This window comes from Leopardus geoffroyi, chromosome B2 (genome assembly GCF_018350155.1).
Source record: "Leopardus geoffroyi isolate Oge1 chromosome B2, O.geoffroyi_Oge1_pat1.0, whole genome shotgun sequence".
Classification (NCBI taxonomy): domain Eukaryota; kingdom Metazoa; phylum Chordata; class Mammalia; order Carnivora; family Felidae; genus Leopardus; species Leopardus geoffroyi.
This window is the reverse complement of record NC_059332.1, coordinates 56,563,331-56,583,431: the sequence shown is the minus strand read 5'-3', so window position 1 is coordinate 56,583,431 and position 20,101 is coordinate 56,563,331. Positions and strand designations below refer to the sequence as shown.

The following is a 20,101-nucleotide window of genomic DNA, read 5'->3' as shown; positions in this document are numbered from 1 at the left end:
AGCCGAAGACGGAGTGCTCCACACAACTGGGCATGCCTAATAACCAGGGAAAGCTTGGGCTGCAAGAAGAAAGCTTTTGCACCTTCTGCGCTCCCCTCCCCTCTGCAGCTGCCTCCTGCCAGTCAGGCGATCCGACGTCCTGCGCGGCCCAATGAGAGTCCGCAGCTTTCGCGGGGGCCCGGCCTCTCGATGCGCCGCCACCAATGAATGGTTGGCGGAGGTGGGGCGCTCCCTGTTCCCGCCTCTCCAGTTAAGGCCGCTGGTGTGAGCCGGGGCTCGGCGCGAGCCAGGGACGACGGAAGGGACGGGCAGGTGTGGGCGCGGGGCCGCTCAGCCCGACGGCGGGAGTCGCAGCCACTCGGTGCATGGGCCAGTGAGGACGCGCGGAGATCCCCGCGCCGCGGCGAAGGCGGAGCAGCGCGGGAGCAAGGCGCTGCCCGGCGACCCTGCGTCCGAGCGAGCGGAACCTTGCGCTTCGCCCGGGGACGGTCCGAAGTCCGCGCTATGGAAGAGGAGAAATATTTGCCTGAGCTGATGGCAGAGAAAGATAGCCTGGATCCATCTTTTGTGCATGCATCGCGCCTTTTGGCGGAAGGTAGGACTTGCTCTCACAGATGGGCACAAATCACTGGCCGCCTATCTCACCCGCGGCTTGGTTAGGGGAGTGAAGTTGGGGAGGGACGCCTGTCTCCTTCGCCGAAACTGTCCCCCTGAAGATGCTCGCTTCGGAGCTCGGGCGGACGGAGCCCATTCTTGGGGCGGGCAGCAGTGCTCCTTCTCTACGTCTTAATTTGGGGAAGACCAAAGCTACGAGATATAATGGCAGTGGTGATGTGACCTGTTAGGATCATTGATGGAGAAACCGTAAAGTGTAGCGCGGTCAACAGGGATATTTTCACTTTGCAGAGGAAAAGGAAATCAGTTTGGAAGTAAATGGTGATGAGTGTAGTGTTCTAAGAGCTTCTTCGCTACAAATCAGCATTTATTTTTTATTTTATTTTATATTTTATTTTTTGCTGCATTTGGGAAGTGATTTTGATACCCTTTATCTAATTATAGCCTTTCCTATGGAAAGACTTAGAATTAACCTAGATGAAACTATGCATGTTCGTCAATGTTAGTGAATGTGGCAAAGGCTAAAGTGCTTTTCAATTTATTTGAAGTGTGATGATTGGGTACTCTGTGAGATACTGGCCCCTGGGAACACTCCACAATTGATCAACTGTTTTACCAAGTGTGCATTTTCTTTTGTGTACCTGTAATGTTAAAGGAGATTTCATTCCCAGAGGAACGTGTATGTCTTGTCTTTTGTGTTGCTTTGAAAGGTTGTTTAAACAGACACACACACACACACACACACGCACGCAAACTTATGTATGACAGAAATATTAGCCCAATTACTCCATTCATCTTGAGAGAATGCCATCTATCTGCTAAAGATACAATATCTGTAATAATCTATACATGCCTTTTTAAAAACAACTCTTTTTTTTTATTTTTTGATGAATGCTTCATTAATAATGAATTGCTTCATCATCAAATTGACTACAATGCAGTTTTGTAGCTTAGGTTGTTATGGACTTACCTATAGCAAAACTGAAAGTGACAACTTCCTCTTCCTTTCCCTTCTTCATTAAATGAAATGTTTTCTTTTTTGAGACTTAGTTGTACATGGAAAGAAAAATTGTAATCCTCCATGTATGATTCAAATAGCCATTAGGTTTGTTTAAATATTTTATTGATGGAGTATTATTTATAACAACAGTAAAGTTCAAGGTATTTTTTCCTTTTTGCATACTAAACAATTAAGGAAGATTTGTTATCAAAATCTTGAACATGTGAAATAGCTAAACTGCTTCTCAAGGAACAAGTTAGTTTTTTAGAGGATTTGGAAAGGTAAAAAACAATGATACTTACTTGGTTACTGAATGAAAAAACTAGAAATTCAGATGAAAAGTTAAGTCAATTTAAAAATTAAACTCTCACTCTACTTTATTAAAAATAAAGATGACTGCATAAAAATGATAGGAATATTGAAAATTAATGAGTTAATAAATGCTTAAGTTAAGATTGTTCAAAATGATTAAAAATGCAATTAAGCCTTCTCAAATCATGTATTTCAGTATATCTTCCAGAAGTGTCTTTATTAAGCTGATAACGTCTTTAAAATGGAAAAAAAAAAGTTTGGAATTGATCATTTTCTCTGACCTGCTAATTGGAGTTCTCTTTGGGACAGCAGGCTCAATGATTAATTCATAAGTCATTGATGAGAGTTAGTGGAGTTAGTATACATCTCAAAACTGCCAAACTAAAAAAATGCATATAAGAAACTCTTAGTAGAGTGCATAAGTGTTTCTGTGGCTGGTGAAACAGTCAGAAAAGGCTATGCCCTTGATTCCTTAGCATTTTATCTTTCCCAGGAACTTGATTTCTTGATATTTAGAAACATGTTCCAGCGTCCTTGTAATTTAATTTTTTCCCAGCAGGGGGAAGCATGTCCTGCTTTTGTAAAGAATTAGGAGGAAAAAGCTCTTAAATAGAAAAATATCTAAGTAAGAAACAAAGGGAGGTGTTCAAATTTCAGAGAAATCACAATGAGGAAAAGAGAATGGAGGAAGTGATGATTATAATCTCGGAGTATATAAAGAGCTATGCAAAAAAGATGCATAAGGTTTATATTAATTCTTTATTTGTACCTCAAGTTTTTTAAATGTACTTATTGAAGAGTAAAAGGTGAGTGTCCTTTGGAATCTCTAATAAATCTTAATGTACACTTTACAGTATGGATCTTTTATTGTTTTATCCAGGGCCATTTGCCAAAATTTCCAGGTTTTGTTTCAGATCTCTATAGGAGAATATGTTGAGATGATTTTATTTCTCTTACCTGGAAATGCACTGATTGAAGGCAGTGGCTATAAATAAACCTGACATAGATATTCATTTGGAGAGTAGGTGCACACTGAAGTACATTTCAGTCAGTACTGTGCAGACAGTCTCAAGACTGAGTGAGCAATAAAAATGATCCAGATGATTCAGTTCTTCGGAATGATTTTCTGGAAGCTAATATATATAAGGTCAGTGATGTAAACCAATGAGCTTTCACAGTGATTTGTTTTGCATTTTTGATTGGTGATAAATGCAAATCAGTGCTCATTTGCAACTACTTCATAAGGCCATGGGGTTAAAAGTAGTAGTTTGTTAATTATTTTAATTATTTGGATTGTAGTTAATTTTATTTCACTTGTTTCTGCTATGTGTTTTCAGTAGAAAGCTAATGGAAGAGCCCGTACATTTTATGTATTTGATTGTTACTTAGAAAAGATCTTGAATGATATGGTTTGAAGAGTGCTTATAATATGTTTGACTAATTAATATAACTTTCCTTCTGTGATTATAATATTGTTTAATTATCCCTTTGTTATGGAAGGTGCTTTCGAATATGATAAAACAGCAAACTCAGCATGATCCTTAAAGTTCCACTCAGCCTCTGAATTTGCTTGCCACGTGAAATTAGATGAGGTTATTTCTATCTAAGCTGCTTCTGGAAAGTGCACTAAACTGTGAATCCAGATACCTGGATTTTAATTCCACTTTTGCCTAAACTGAATGTTGATAAACTTCCCTTCCTCCAGGCCCAGTTTCTTTGTCTCTGAAATTAAGGAATTGGACTAGATGATGTATAGGTTTCTTTGTAGTCGCGGACTTCATTAGAATTACAAAGTTCTCTGGTTTGCAAGATTTCCTAACCTGAATTTTTCACAGATATTGGTAGATTCATCATTGTTTTGGTTGACTCATCAAATGAGGAAGTCAAATATTGCCAAATATCCCAACAGTTAATTTTTTTTTTTTTTTAAGAACACTAGGTGGTATTTTAAAATTTGGGTGAAAAGCTTGACCTTCCATCTAGGATTGGCTTTCATGTTTGTAGATATGGAATGAACCTTTAAAACCATGAGAGAAACTGGGAATATTTATCACAAATGCTAACTTGCAGTGACTTAACTACACGTACATTCTCAGTAAGGATCATTATTTAATTTAAATTGTATTCCTCAAAATATTTTCCACAGATCATGGAGAGTTCTTAAATTCAGGAAAGGTATTGATGTAATGTCTAAAACTAGCTTCTGTTAAAAAAAAATATTCATGTGACTTTCCTTTTGATTAATGTAACCCCTTTTTTTCTCCTAATACATTTGGGATAATCTGGCTTATGTTTCTTAAATAAAAAACAAAAATTGGCAAAAAAAATGACAAGATAGTTTTGATTTTCAATTAAAACACATTTATGAGATAGTGGGAAAATTCTGCTTTAACAGACAAAACCCTTGGGACAAAGTGTTGATACTTTTGTCTATTGTGAAATGTAAGGTATGTCATTTACCTCCTCTCTGATTCTCAGTTTCTTCATCTGTAAAACAGGAAAAGTAATATCTACCACCCGTGAGTGTTTTAAGGTTAAAACAATTGTTTGTAATAATATAAACCATATTTTATACAAATGTAAATAGAATTTTTATACAAAAATAACATAAACAGAAATTACACAAATATGAGATGATACTTTTAAGATTTTCCTTAACATTTTAATGGCATTGCAGACTTGACCTCAACTTGAAGCTTGACTTTGTAAGAAGATAAGCACTGCCTTTACTCTCTGAATCACTGCTAAGTGAAATTTGAACTCGGAGACCAAATTATAAAACAAATTATCTTATGAAAAATTGTTCCAGTGAGGGTTTTTAAAATATCATGTTCCTTCAGTCACTGGTCACTTATTCATTGCTTTACTTGAGCTTGATTAGCCCTTGTCCTGTGTGTTTCTAGGGTAATTCCAAACCTTCCCAGGCCTTGTCATAAACCCACACATCCTTCACTCTTGGCAGCTGATTTCGTCCTCTGTTTTAGTAGGAAATGGATATATCTCTTCTGATGTTTTTCAACCTCCTATCACCTAAAAATTTCTATAATCCTCCTTACTGTCTTCCATTCCCAGAAGGTGAAATGTTTCTTTTTTGTTCTAGGGTGACTCATGTACACCAGTATCCTTAGTCCTAAGGCTCATCATGTCTTCAAGACTTGTTCTACAGTTATATCCCTTCTTCAGTATCTCCACTTTCTTCCTCCCTATCCACTCTTTTATTGTAGCAGCCTGTAGGCATGATCCAATCTGAATAACTTAAAAAAGATAAAATAGTTTCAGTTTACCTCTTCAAAACCCTTCATTCTGGCTTCTGTCCTCATCATTGTCCTAAAACCAGTGACCCTGGAGACAGAATCATCTCCTAATTGCGAAATCCAATAAAAGTTTTCTGACTTCTTATAAGGTCTCTTGGCTGTTTCCACTGCTGGTCTTTTTCCAACTTCTTGGTGTTTGCCTTAGCTTCCAGGCACTATAGTACTGTTGGTTTTACTCTTCTGTTCTTAGCTCAGCGTCCTTTATCCCTTTTCTCCCCTTCCCAGCTGTGCTGCCAGAGTGATTCACTCAAAATCAAAGTTTGACCGTGTCACGCTTTTTAATTATATTCTCTTTTACCAGGCTTCCTCTAACACCATGCCAGCAGGGGGAGAGGGGGCATCATCTTTATACTTGGAGGCAGAGGTGAAAGTCCAGGCTCCCCACTAGGCATTCATTGATACCATCTGGCCAGGAAAGGGAGGAACATCTTGTCCCTGCTTCTTTTGTGGTCTCCAGGGACACCAGTAGTAGGGGGAAGGCTTCATTCCTGCAGGAGCATGATGAAAATTCCAGCAGAATGAGACCTCTCATACCACCCTGGTAGAGGGAGAAGGGCCTTGTTAACTGTTCATGAGTGAGGAAGTCCAGGATTTCCCTGTGGCCTCTGCTGCCGCTGCAGGAGGCCTCCTTACCGTGGGTGGAAATGAAGTCCCTAGTCCCCATCTAGTCTTTTCTGATTCCAGCCACAGGGGAAAACATATCCTTTTTTTAAAAAATTTTAAAAAATTTTTAAATTTATTTTTGAGACAGAGAAAGAGCATGAGCAGGGGAGGGGCAGAGAGAGAGGGAGACACAGAATCTGAAGCAGGCTCCAGGCTCTGAGCTGTCAGCACAGAGCCCGATGCACGGCTCGAACTCACAGACTGTGAGATCATGACCTGAGCTGAAGTCGGACGCTTAACTGACTGAGCCACCCAGGCGCCCGAAAACATATCTCTTTACAGCTGGATGAGGCTGGGTCTAGGCTTCCTGTTTAAACTTTCCTGACAGAGGTGAACATGAGACACTGTTTGCTTGTTTGTTTGTTTTCTTTCTGTATTTTTTAGCTAGAGAAAGATGTTTGTCTAAAAGTTTTCTTTCCTGCTAGTTGCTCTCTTTCTAGTCCTTTGGCTAGCAGGCTTTTCTTGAGGGTTGTTTTTTCTTTTTGTCTGCTCCTACTGACTTTTCTAGTTTGCCAGCTTCTCTAGTATCTACTTTGGTGCATATAAGGCACAAAAAAACCCTACAGAAACTACTCCTATCTCAGCCCTCGGTCTTGTGGTACCTAGACAGCCTACTTTCCTTTTTCCTCCTTTTGTTACTGATCCCTGTGTCTGATCTCAGTAAGACAATCTCTGAGTCACCTGGTTAAATTAGACAAAGTTTTTCTCAGAGAAGGCAGGGGGTCGGTTCCAAATCTGCCCTGTCTTTGCTGAGCCTAGGGACTACGGGGACTAGCAAGGTATGTGTGGGATAGGGCAGGAACTGGATGGGCCTTGGAGCTTCTTGACACGGGGAGGCTCAAAATTTCTGGGATTGTGTGCTGTTTTGGACAGTTGGACTCTATCCAGGGGTCCTGGTGTGTTACACTTGTGTCTGCAAAACAAGCATTATCAAGTATCCTCCCTCCCTGGTTCTTGTAGGTAGTACTGGAAAACATAACAAAGAACAAGGTTAATAATTCTTGCAAGGCTGTGGACGAATATACCTATGTGCAGTGTGTGGGGTTATAATGGAGGAAAAACCCAGAGAAGGTTTACATGAATAAAGAAGCGTATACCTGAGCTCACTTTCACAAAGTATTCTATGTTTATATATGATACTCAGTCCCTATGCATTTGTGAATTTTAATTTATTTCTTTATAAAATTTTCTTATGAATGCATTGTACATTCATAGTTCATTAATTACATTTATAAGAATGAGCATGACCAGGATAAACCTTCTGGATAATGGGGACAATATTTTTCTTTACCTTATTTCAAAGCGACTTGGTAACAGGATACATGAAACTAGGAATAAAATGAGGTCTGATCATCATCCTTAGTTTTTTTTTTTTTAATGTTTACTTATTTTTGAGAGAGAGAGATAAAGAGATAGAGTGTGAGCAGGGGAGGGGTAGAGAGAGAGGGAGACACAGAATCTGAAGACTCCAGGCTCTGAGCTGTCAGCACAGAGCCTGAAGACATGGGACTCGAACTCAGGAACTGTGAGATCATGACCTGAGCCGAAATCAGACACTTAACCGACTGAGACAACCAGGTGCCCCCATTATTCTTAGTTTCTGTTTGAGTATACAATCTAGATTGAAACTCCTTGTTCCCATAGCAGCTATAGAAGGGAAAAAAAGTTTTAGAGGTAGTTTTTGGAAACCCTTGGAAAGAACTCTGTAGTAGTGCCTGCTTTTCTTATGCCCTTATTTGTTTGTCATCTGATTTGATCTTTTTTTTTTTTGTCTGAATATAAAAGAAATGTATTTTAATTGGAATTATATTCTGGCACCGGTTTGTTTTTTAAAGCTATAAACAGTGTACGGTTTAACACTTTCAGAGAATGAAAAATGATCCCTTTTCTCACAAAAATAGTTAATTTCAATAAAATAAGTGTGATATGAAAATATATTTATTAAAAATAACAGAGTACTGGTTAATAACTGATTTCCCAAATTACTGTTAGCAAATACCTGTGCTATATGACTTCTTCATTTTCTCAATGTTGTATATTTTGTTAATAAACGTGATTGAATGTTTTATTTGTTAAAAACTTGAGAAGTCATAGCCAAACATCTTGTTGCCCAATCATTATTAATGATTTTGGGAAACAAGTCATTTGTAGCATATCCTCCATTGCTTATCTTTGTCTCTTGAACACTACTTCCAAAAAGATTCTGCAATAGAGAGAGATAATAAACATTCGAGAACACCAGAATGACACATTTTTAGGCCATATACTATAGATAGCTTTATACTTTAGCTAGTGTGTGGGATGAATCCCATTGGGTTAGAGCTCTACTACATTTAACTATATAATCACACATGCCCTTCACTGTATGTTGGTAACACTTGTCTGCAACGTATGCTTTTGGTATTTGAAGAGGTATTAGATATTTAATTCATTGGTTTTTAAATAATCTGTGGGGAATTCAACATATACATAAGATATAAATAACAGTCTATGGGAAGGTCTGCTAGGTTTTACAACCAATGATATCGTGGGAATTCAAAGAAGATCATGACTCTTGTTGGTCATGGTTATCATTGGTTCTTTTTCTTCATCATCTTTGTCATTGCTGTCAACATTTATTGGGAGATTACTCCTTTGTCAGGCACTATACTAGATGTCTTGCATGCATTACCACAATCAATTCATCCAGCAATCCCATGTCATAGTTATTACCATTATCCTTGCTTTACAAATGAGAAGAATTAAGAATTAGAGAAGTCAATTTGTAAATCTGAACCCCAGGCTTTCTTGCTCAAAGATCGTGTGTAACCATTACACCATGTTGCCCATTTTGAAAGAGACACAACTTTCGTTAGGCTTTGATGGAAAGGCAGATTTTAATACGCAAAGTGTGTTTTGGAGATTGGCATGGTTGTTGCCATTAACTTCTGAGATATGTTCCTGAATGCAAGTATTGAATGAATTATTCACAAACTTCTTCAATAAGGATATATATGAAAGGTTAGTAAATTCATAAATGGGGAAATTTTCCTAAGTACAGAATTGGGTCAAAGATTGAGATAGCTGAATGTTTCTGAATGACTTATTTTGACTGTGGTTTCTGAGGGAGTTTGGTGATGAGGTGGCAAGGAACAGTAGAACATTTTCAACCTCCCCCCCGCCCCCCCACTGCCTTTTGAATCCAAAAAGTGATTGGAGAACTTTGTGTGATTTGCTGAGGCATTTTTTCTTTCTGTGTCTTTTAGAGAACTGCTTATGTATGCCGAATTTTTCTAGGGAGAAAGAACAACTATAGGTCCTCTCTTGGTGTCTTGAGGCGGTATTGGTTTTGTTTAAAATTTGGAAGTGAGCAGATTTCACATGTGGTCAGAAACAGATAACTCAGCAGCATGGCTTGATTAAAATGTTATCTATAGGTTCCGAGGTTTTAGAATTTAATAACTTTGAAACAGATTGGCTGGTATTATTACACTGTTATCAGAAATGGCACAATTGATGCCCATTTCCTTTAAAATATTAAAGATTAGATTTTACTCTTCTAATAGAAAAGCAGAATGAATGTGTTTTCTCTAGAGTGTAGATATTTTTAGTAGGTTCATGGAATTGTATGTCAGAAAATGATGGGCCCTGGCTACAACTCAGAAGAGGGAGCCTCTGTGACAGAAACTCGGTAAAGAGGCTGAAGGAGAAGGAATTTGTTAATTTGAGAAGAAAGGGATGACTGAAGTAATACTTTTATTGAACATACACCCTGGCTCAGGTCCTAACATTATATCCCAAAGGCAGGTAATATTGTACCTATTTGCGGGGGGGGGGGGGGAGATTAAGAAGCTGATTAGAGGGTAGCATACTCCAATTTGGGATTTTTAAGCAGTAAGTCAGAGGTTAGGTAAACGTTTACTTGTAGTATAAAAGAGTGTCAAAAGGAGCCATCAAACATTGAAGAATATTGAAGAATATTACTTGTTTAAGGGAATACCAAGCACATGGTTTGAAAACCGTTTTTGAAGAGTTAAATACCTGTTACTGTAGAATTTATTGTTTCCTCTAAAATAACTTTAATGAATTTGATTGGTTAGAAATTTGCTTTACATGCAACAATACACTCATTGTATAAAATGAAACTATAAAATGCAAGCAGTAGATGAATGAATACATAATAGAATACATTTCTTATATGTTTTTAGGCACGTAAATGTTATTTAAATCAGAAATTTAAGCAAGTGTTAAATTAAATTAAGTACCATCCATGTCTCCAGAGAGCCTAAGATTTTCTTTCTGGGAGAAGCTGCCTTTTTATCCATCCAAGATCTGGTGGAAGAGAGGGCCTTTAAGGAATTATGTGAAGATGAAAGAACATTTGGTGTGCTGAGGCAGATGGCATTTTATTATATGATATTGTTTTGGAATGGACTTTGGAACGATAGATGGCTATGCATTAAGCTAGTATTCTGAAATTAGTGAAAGATTGGAAATTGTGTCCTATCCACATAAGGAAAATCTGGTAGAATAAAGCATTATGATAATTAAAAGCCACTTAATGGAATTAGATGGAAGTGGTAAGTGTTTGGAGTAAGTTGTAATAAGCTAAATGGTTTCTCTTTGAGTAAAATGAGTGGAATATGTGTGTGTGTGTGTGTGTGTGTGTTAAGCATATACTACACATGGTTAATCAGTGCAAAACAGTACAGACTTGGTTCAGCTTTTTGTTTTTTTTTTAATTATATGTGCTCTGTATTACCATCTGAGACTTACATTTAGGTTGAGGAGGGAACAAGAGTTACAGACAATTAAATAAATGACCAGGATTCAGTGAAGAAGGATCTAGAAGACTTACACATGGATACAGCAAACAATATCTCCAAAGCCTGAAAAGAAAGAACATTTATTTGAATAGGTATAAATTAAGTGTAATATTGTGTTTTATAATAAGAAATACATATTTGGTCTTCTTCCCTGTCTTGAACAGAGATCCTAAAACTTTTGGAATTTCTTAAGTGTGCATAGCCATAAAGGTGTCTATTGTTATGTTAATGAAGTGACTTTTCAACCCCACCTAAAGAATGGGGCTGGTTGTCAGGAGAACCAATTACATAATTAGAAGGTTGTCACTTTCAGTTCTACCCCCACCTCTCCACCTTCCAGAAGGGGAAAGGGAGGAGGTCAAATCAATTGCCAGTGCCAATGATTTAATCATGTAATGGAGCCTCCATAAAAATCCATAAGGAGTGGGTTGGGGAGCTTCCTGGTTGGTGAACACATGGAGATTTAGGGAGAGCACTAACTCAGGGAGAGCATGGAAAAGCTCTGTGCCTTTTCCCTATGCCTTGCCCTATGCATATCTTCCATCTAGCCGTCCTAGTTATATCCTTTGTAATAAACTGGTAATCTAATAAAAGTGATGGTTTGTGAGTTCTGTGAGCTGCTCTAGCAAATTAATCGAACTCAAGGAGGCCATGAGAACCGCTGGTTACAGCCAGAGGGTTAGATGTACAAGTAGCAACCTAGATTTGTGACTGACATCTAAAGTCCAAGGAAGGGATGATTGGAATCCCCAATCTATAACTGGCCAATCAGAAGTACAGGTAACAACCTGGACTTGGTGTCTGAAGTGGGGAGGGGACAGTCTTATAGGACTGAACCCCTAGCCTGTGAAATCTGATATCTCTGGTTATACTGTCAGAATTGTTTGTGTTATGTGGAAAGGAACTCCCACCTCCACCGTCCAACTTTGGAATTGGGTCTGGAAATCCAAAAGATTAAGTATGTTCGGAAAATACAGTGAAAGAGAAAGCATCAAGAAAAGTGGGTCTAAAGAGAATAGTAGAGGCTTATTACACATAAGTAGAGGCTTATTCTTGGAAACTGTTAAGAAGTTTAGATTTATGTGAAAAGTAATGAATCATTTAAATCTTTTCATTTAAAGATTTTTAAATGAATCTTCTAAATCATTTAAAACTCTTAAAAAGGGCCAGTGTGATGTCAGAGTTTCATGTAAAGCATAATGTGGCTGCACTATTGGAGAATGAATTCAACGGCTATAAGACATGGGCAAGCCATCAGCACAGCAATCAGAGAGAGAAGTTATGGTGACCTGAGTTCAGGTAATGAGAATGCAGACATGAAGAAGTAGACAGATATAATAGAAATTTAGCAAGTAAAATAAAAAGGATTGGATTGCACAGAGGGGATGAAAAATAAAGGGTGGTCAAGACTGTTGTCTGAGTTGCTCCTTAGTAATGGTGCTGTCAGTTGAGTAATGGCTTAACGGTGGTATTGGTTACTGAGATAGGAATTAAAAGGAGGTTAATGCTGAGTTCGGTTGGATATACATCAAAAGGCATGAAAATGCACTTGGAGAGTTGAGTTTGGAGAAAGATCTGTGCTACCTGTAAAGGTTTCATTAGCAGTTAGGTGATAAATTGACCTAGATAGTAGAAGAGCTCATTGAGGGGGAGAACATATGGAATACAACGGAAAGGAGACTGAGGATAAAACCCTGAGGAATGTCAGCACTTAAGGAGAGACAGACAAAAGTAGTCTTTGAAGTTGACTAAAAGGAGTGTCCTGGAACATAGGTAGGAAAGATCAAGTAAGTTCAGTGTCAGGTTAGTAGAGTATTGGAATGATGAAGGATTTGGTTAATATTTTCAAGTGCTGTAGATAGGCCAATTGAAGCAAAGATTAAACATTTCTAATGGATTTGGCAACAAGGAACAAATTGAGAGAGGTGTTGGAGAAAATCCCAAATTTCTTTAGGTTGAGAGTGAAGAGTGAGACTGTGAGAGAATGAGGTTGGAAAACTCTTCAAACAACTTCAGCTTCATTGAGGAGGAGAGCTAGGAGTAATTAATTTGTTGAACCACATGAAATCAATAATATTGAATCATAATGACCTAAAACCCAGCAAGTTTATATGGTTTAACGTATATAAGAGAGATGTTTAAGTGTAGTGGTTAAAAGCACAGGTAGCGGAACTAGACTCCCTGGGTTCTATTTTGTTCCTATAATTAAAGATCTGTATTATTTTGGGTGAGTTGGTTTAACCTCCATATGCCTCTTTTCCTCATGTGTAAAATGAAGACCCTAATGGTTCTAAACTAACAAGAAAATGACAGCCAAACATTATTACTTCTTTTGCTCACTTGAAATTACATAGTGATTCGTAGACTGCCCTCCATTCCCTCAGCTTCCACCTTGCTCCCTTTCTTAGTGTTACATGGAGCATCCTTATACAAAACTACATCTCAAATCAAAAACTGTCAAATTAATCCCTACTTCTTTTCTAAGACTGTCTTTGAATTTGAGTCTTTCCTCATCCCAGATCCATTGCATGCACCTGTTTTTTTCCTTGACGGTTCTTACTGACTTGTTGGCAATATGACTTTGTTGACCGTTGCCACTTTCTTGATATACTTTCCCCTTGAATTTGTGATTCTACCATCAATATAAGAATTTATCACTTTTGTTCTAATCAGTGGAGGTATAATCCACAGTGAGCATGAGATGGGTGTCTCTGTGCTCTTATATCCTTAAAGCTTGTACTATGAGCATTTCTCTATGCTGAGTAGCATTATAATGTGAAAAGATACATGGATTATTTTTGATAGGTTTGTTTCAGACTGAAGGAAATATTGGCTATGTTGGACCTGAAAGAGTACACGTGCTTATGCAAAATTTGAATGATCAATTTTGAGGGTCAACATTCCTTTTGAAACATTTATCATGTGTGTGTTTATATGATATTTCTTGCTCTGGAATGTGGTAAAACATGTTAGAGAGCTACTATTATAGTGGAAAGGACACATCAAGTGAAGTCAAAATACTAGTGATTGAGTCCCAGATCTTCTATTTGGTTACTTTGTAACTGTGGGCAAATTTCTAAATCTCTCTGAACCTGTATTTCCTCATTTATCAAATAAGCAGGCTCTTGTCGATTATGTCATAGATGAACCAATCACCTCATGAATCCTATGCAAGGGTATGTGCAGTGTTTATCTAATGGCAGAAATCGGTAAAGATTCTTTTCTTACCCCACTTTGCTTGGTTTGCTTACTATAAAAAAATTGAGGCAAATTTTATGAACAGTGAAATGCAGTTTTTAGGTATACAATTTAATGACTTTTGATAATTCTGTAATCTTGTATAAGCAGTACTCTTGGCATGATAGATAACATTTCCATCGGCCCAGATGCTTTCCTTATATCCCCTTCCCATTAATCTTCATTTCCTTTGCCAGCCACTATTCTGATTTCTACTGTTATGGATTACTTTGATTGTTCTTCAAGTTGTATAAATAGAATTATAGACTATGTACACTTCTTAAGTTCAGGGTATTTTTGAAAGTCATCCATATTGTTGTACTTACCAATAATTAATATTTTTCTTGCTGAGTAGTGTTCCATTGTATAAAAATGTCACAATTTGTTTATCCAATCTCTTGAAGATGGATATTTGGGCTGTTTTCAGTGCTAGTGTATTATGAATAAGCTGCTATGAATGTACCTGTGCAATATTTTTGCGAACATATGTTCTCTTTACTTGGGGTGGAATTGCAGGGTCTTAGAATGTATGTATGTAGTTAGCCTTTTCACATGGCATTGCCAAATAGTGTTCTAAAGTGATTGCACTGTTTCACTCTTCTACCAGTGTTGTATGAAAACTCTGGTTGTTCCGCTTCCTTGCCAACATTTGAAGTTCTTAGTCTTTAACAACAGTTATTTTTGTGGTTTCAAGTGCTAATTTACTGAGGCTTTAGTTTGCATTTCCTTGATGATTAATGATGTTGAGGATGTTTTCATGTGCTTTTTGGCCATTTGTTTATATTCTTTTATTGTAAGTGATTGGTTAGAATGTTGACAAACTTTTAATTGGATTGTTGATCATTTTGTTGTCGTAGGAGCTATTTGTATGTGCTGGGTCTGCATCCTACTGCAAACACCTTCTCCCAATATGTGGCTTAGCTTTTAATTTTCTTACGTGTCTTTTGAAGAGAAGTTACTTTTTGTAAAGTCTGATTTATCATTTATCATTTTTTCCCCTTATGCTTAGTGTTGTTTTTGTCCCCTCTAAAAAATCTTTGCCTACCTAAGGTCCCAAAGTTCTTCTCAATATTTTCTTCCAGAGACTTTATGGGTTTAGCCTTTAAGTTTAATTAGAAGTAATTTTTGTATATGGTATCAAGATAGGGTCAAAATGCTTCCTTTTTTTTTTAGGATTTGAATATCCAGTTGTTTTAGTTTCATTTACTGAAAATATTTTCCTTTGCTCATTGTTGTGTTTAAATGTTTGAAGATAATAGTGTAAATATGATGGATGTGTAGTGTTTAAACACATGAAATATAGAAAAATAAAGATCATAATGTTTAAGTATATGTGAACTACCTTACAGTATTGACCCTCCATGTGTTTATTTCAATATAAAAGGAAATAATGACTGCCTTAAGATGATTAAGCATGACATGTGTCTATATGTGCTTTAAAATTACATGTAACTTAATGAAACTTTTGCCTTTTCCTCATAATTTAAAACAGAATCTTTGAAGAAAACATGAATACACTTTTCTTATTATAATTGAGGAGAAGACTAGCCATCTTAGAGGCCTTGGCATTTACTGAATCTGACAGGTGTAGCATTCTACCAATAAAGAAGGAAGGTATTTGTGGTCATGAACACTAGTGATAGCTATTAAAACCTGAACATTTGCACTGTCCTGAATTGCACAGCAGGTTCTGGTATCACAAAATAGTAGGGAATAGTGTACACAGCAAATATTTATTTTAAAAGGCCATATAATTTTAGATAATAGATTATATGCTCTTTCTATTTTTATAAGAAAAAAGCGTATTGTACCGAAACAATATATTGTACAGAATTGACAACCTTACCCTGGGTAAAAAGATACACATGTGAACGAACAGTGGAGACCTACGTCTACATGTACAATGATAGCCCATTTATTATCTCTTGATCTTCAATGTCATATTAACTGCCAGCATCGCTATCACACTGAAAATGCAACATAAAGTTGTTGAAATTGCCCAAGGGCATAAGTGACTGGTGACTTTACATTAATCCCTAAAGCAGGTACCAAACCACTATCATTTAGTAAACATGTAGGTACTCATCATGTCAACACTAATAACCAAAAAGAAGATTTAACAATGATCCAGACTGACAGAATACATCAGTCCTGACATCTGACAAGGTAATTCTTGGGGGAGTGTTTATACAGGCAGGAAGGCAACTCCCTGAAGGAAAATGATCATGTTGTGGGGTGTAGGGATGCAGTGGACAATTTCTTTTTGCATTTGGATGGGAATAAAAATGGATTTAGATGCCATCAGGTGATATAACATTGTGAAGTACTGAAATGTGTTCCCATGGGGGTATTTAGAACCCCCTATAGAAAATTATGAGAAAAGGAAAAAAATAACTATTTTGTTTTTCCCAAAGGATATATATTGCTATATCCTTGGAAATAGAGGTTTTGATGAGATGACCTATGGATATTCATTTTATCTTGTATTTTAAAATTTTCATAGTATCAGACAATAATTCTTTATGTTACCATAAAAGAAAATGGCTTTTGAAATTTATCTGACCAATATGTTACAATGTATGACTTATACTGGGGTGCCTGAATGGCTCAGTCGGTTGAGTATCCAACTCCGGCTCAGGTCATGATCTCACAGTTTATGAGTTCAAATCCCACGCTGGGCTCTGTGCTGACAGCTCAGAACCTGGAGCCTGCTACAGATCCTGTGTCACCCTCTCTCTCTGCTCCTCCCCCGCTCACACTTGGTCCATCTCTCTCTCTCTCAAATATAAATAAACTTAAAAAAAAAACAAAGAATGTATGACTTATATTAAATAGTAGTCCATAGAGATATTTAAATCTATGAAATAAACTGTCTTTTTATACACGTCTCAAACTTTTACAACAATAGTTTAAGATTTGCATTGGCTGAGGGTTGCCTAGGTGGCTCAGTTGGTTAAGCACCCAACTTTGGCTCAGGTCATGATCTCGTGGTTCGTGAGTTCGAGCCCCACATCTGGCTCTCTGATGTTAGCGAGGATCCCACTTTGGATCCTTTGTCTCTCTCTCTCTGCCTTACCACCTCCTTCCCTGTGCACGTGTGTGAGCGCCCATGTGTGCACTCTCTCTGTGTCTAAAAAATAAATAAACATAAAAAAAATAAAAGATTCACAATAGGTGAATAAGAGGGAATAAAGTCTCTGATGCATTTAATGTTTAGCATTAGTAACTCTTTTTGATCATTCCCAATTAGAATTGAAAAAATAAGTACAACTTTCTTGAATGCAATTTGCTTTCTAGTCCCTAATAACTGATATTATATTGATGTTTTATGGGCTTCTTTAAGTCTGTTTTGATCCCTATTCTCTTAGAACCACAATCCCTTCAGAGCTCTGTTACAGACCCTTGTTCACCTGACTGCAATCGAATGGATAAGAGTGGTTACCTAATTCTTTCTGGTGAGAAATTGACATTAAAACTGGAGGAAGCCAACCAGTTTGGACTGGTTCCTGTCCTAGAATAGAGGAAATCTAGGTTTAATCTTCAGACAGAACAAAACAGATTATAGAGTGAGGCGTGAGTTTCCTTTTGAGAAAGTCGAAGGAGCCCAGCTGACTTTAGTTCCTTGAGAGACCTCAGAATTCTTCCAAGATATGCACTTTCTGATAATTATTTAAGATAGCTCCAATTGCAATTAAAATAACTTTGACTAAGGAAAAACAGAACATGTCCCAGGGTAATAGGAATCTCTTGTAATATTTTAGTTTGGGTTCTCATAAAGCAGACCCCGAGATGAAGATTTGAGTGTAGAAACTTACTCTTAGTAGCACTAATTGTCAGCCCTGAAATGAACTAAAATGCCAAAGCAACTTTATTAGTCTCTAAAGAGTTAGCATTTTTCTTTGTTTGAATGCTGGTGAGTCTAATATAATTATACGTAAGTTAAAAAGGCCTATATAATGCATACCATTATTTAAAATGTTTCTTTTCAAACCCTATTACTCCTAAGAAATGGAAATAAATGAGCAAGGATACAGTTATCACTTAATCCTGCTCTGTATCGACATCTGCACTGTCGATGGTATGTGAGGGTAAATATGTATTTCAGATTTACCTTCTATTCATTTGGGGTAAAGTTAAGTCCAAACTTACTTATCAATAGTTGTGTGCATAATGACTTACAGTTTTCTCCAGAAATAGACCTTGAAACAAATATTGGAGTCCAAGTTACTTATTTTGGAGGTGATCTCAAGAATTGGAGGTGATCTCAAGAAATGGGGAAGTTAGACATGAAGGAAAGGCAGCCAAAAAATGATCTATTTTCAATTAAATTACTAGTTCAGACAAGTGATGCTTAATCATACTGGGAAATTTTGGGAGCCAGCGTAAAACATATACAAGCTAAGGATGAGGGAGCTAGAGTATTTACACAAAATCCTATTAGCTATTGGTTGAAAGCAGCTCTTAGCATTAATTTCCTGACAGGTCATGCTTGTCCCTTGGGGGCAAAAAGCAGGCTCTGACAGCCAGGGAGAGCCCTTAGGCAGGATATGTATAGGTGCTGGCTGCTGGAAGATCGGCAGGTGTGCCTTGAAGTTGAAAGGATGAGGGGAGCTAGGTAAGCATAGACACTGCAATGCATCGGATTCTATAATGCAATGGATTGTTATTTAATCCATTTTTTTTTGTCTATGTCAGAGAGACAAAACATGAAAGAATCCCTTGTGAGTTAGAAAAGAATCAACTAAATAAGGAGGAAGATGGTTGTCTACCCAAACTCATCCTGCCCCTGCAAACAACACATTGATAAACATGAACTAGGTTTGGAGAGTACCTCTTCTGTAATGTTTCTATATGAATGAACTTTAGAATAATGCTGCTCTTTATTGAACTGAGGCAAAATATTGTAGCTGCCTGATAACAGCCTGCCACATTACAAATCACCACTTGCAAGGTTATACAAGGTGCCTTTAGAAAAAGCTAAATGAATTACTTCAAATAGTATGTTTGTATTCAAAAGGGAAATAGCTGGTAGTTTGGGAGTGACAGTCTTTTCTTTTGGTTTCAAAAGGCCCATTGCCACGCTTTGCCTTTCCATTTGCTGCTGGAGCTGAAAGCCTGCAGTGAACAGGTGAATAGAAGATACTCCTAATTGAGGAAGAAAATAAGAAAAGAATTTTTGTGAGCAGTCATAAGGTCTCTCGTTTGACTATTGTAATATTTATAGACTTTCAGGTTGGTTAAACTAAATGTAATTGAAAATACAGCATTTAATTTATTTTCTCAATCCCCCCTCAATTAACTTTCTTATTAAAAAAATCCCATACTTTTGGATCCTTTTCAACACATTAAATCTAGAGGAGTCTATTTAATTTAACTGCTAATGATATGTCTCAAAAACTACACACACATAAACACATGTATGTACATGCACGGATGATGTGAGGGGAGGTATGCACATACACACACTTGCACACACACATTACCCTAGTCCTGGCATTTCTGCCCATCAAGGTGGAAGCTTAAATTGGCTTGTAGCTGGGAGGAGACAACTGTTCATTCAGCTCGGGTGGCATGCAGGAGACAGCTTTTTCAGCGGTTCCTTTTTTCCTTATGCATCATTTGATGACCTGTTGTATGAGCAAGATCAATTAAGTTCGTTTTCTGTCTAAATAATGTTTTAGTATGTATTGTGCTACAAATGCTTCCAGGGATGCCTGTTTTCTCTCTTAGCTGACTTAACAACGTTTCAGGTAAAACTTGCGGCTTACTAGTTCTCTACTAGTTTATGAACCCGAGCTCATTTAAAAATATCCTCCTCGTGGGGTGCCTGGGGGGCTAGTCGGTTGAGTGTCTGTGTGACCCTTGATTTTGGCTCAGGTCATGATCTCCATGATCTCACAGCTGTAGATTGGGCTCCACTCTGGGCATGGAGACTGCGTAAAAGATTCTCTGTCTCCCTCTGCATGTCTGTGCTCGTATGTGCGTGCATGCTCTCTCTCTCTCTCAAAAAAAAAAAAAAAAAAAAAAAAAAAATATATATATATATATATATATATATATATATATATATATATATATATCCTTCTCCTTACTGATATTAGCCAAGGTACAAATCACCTATTATTATTACTCTGGATCCATTGTGTTTAGGTAGT

General features: G+C 37.3%; 1 protein-coding gene across 18 annotated transcripts in view; it reads left to right on the top strand.

Annotated features, from left to right (window-relative positions):
* The first annotated feature begins 255 nt into the window (after positions 1 to 255).
* The window catches only part of KHDRBS2 (KH RNA binding domain containing, signal transduction associated 2), a 631,853-nt gene continuing 612,007 nt past the window's right edge, over positions 256 to 20,101 (top strand). For all 18 annotated transcript variants that reach the window (XR_006717294.1, XR_006717303.1, XR_006717302.1 and 15 more), the window contains exon 1: positions 256 to 595. Coding sequence is in view for 7 of the 18 variants with exons in the window: in XM_045498652.1 (XP_045354608.1) it covers positions 505 to 595 (91 nt within the window). In the remaining 11 variants the exon portion in view is untranslated. The remainder of the gene's footprint in view (positions 596 to 20,101) is intronic.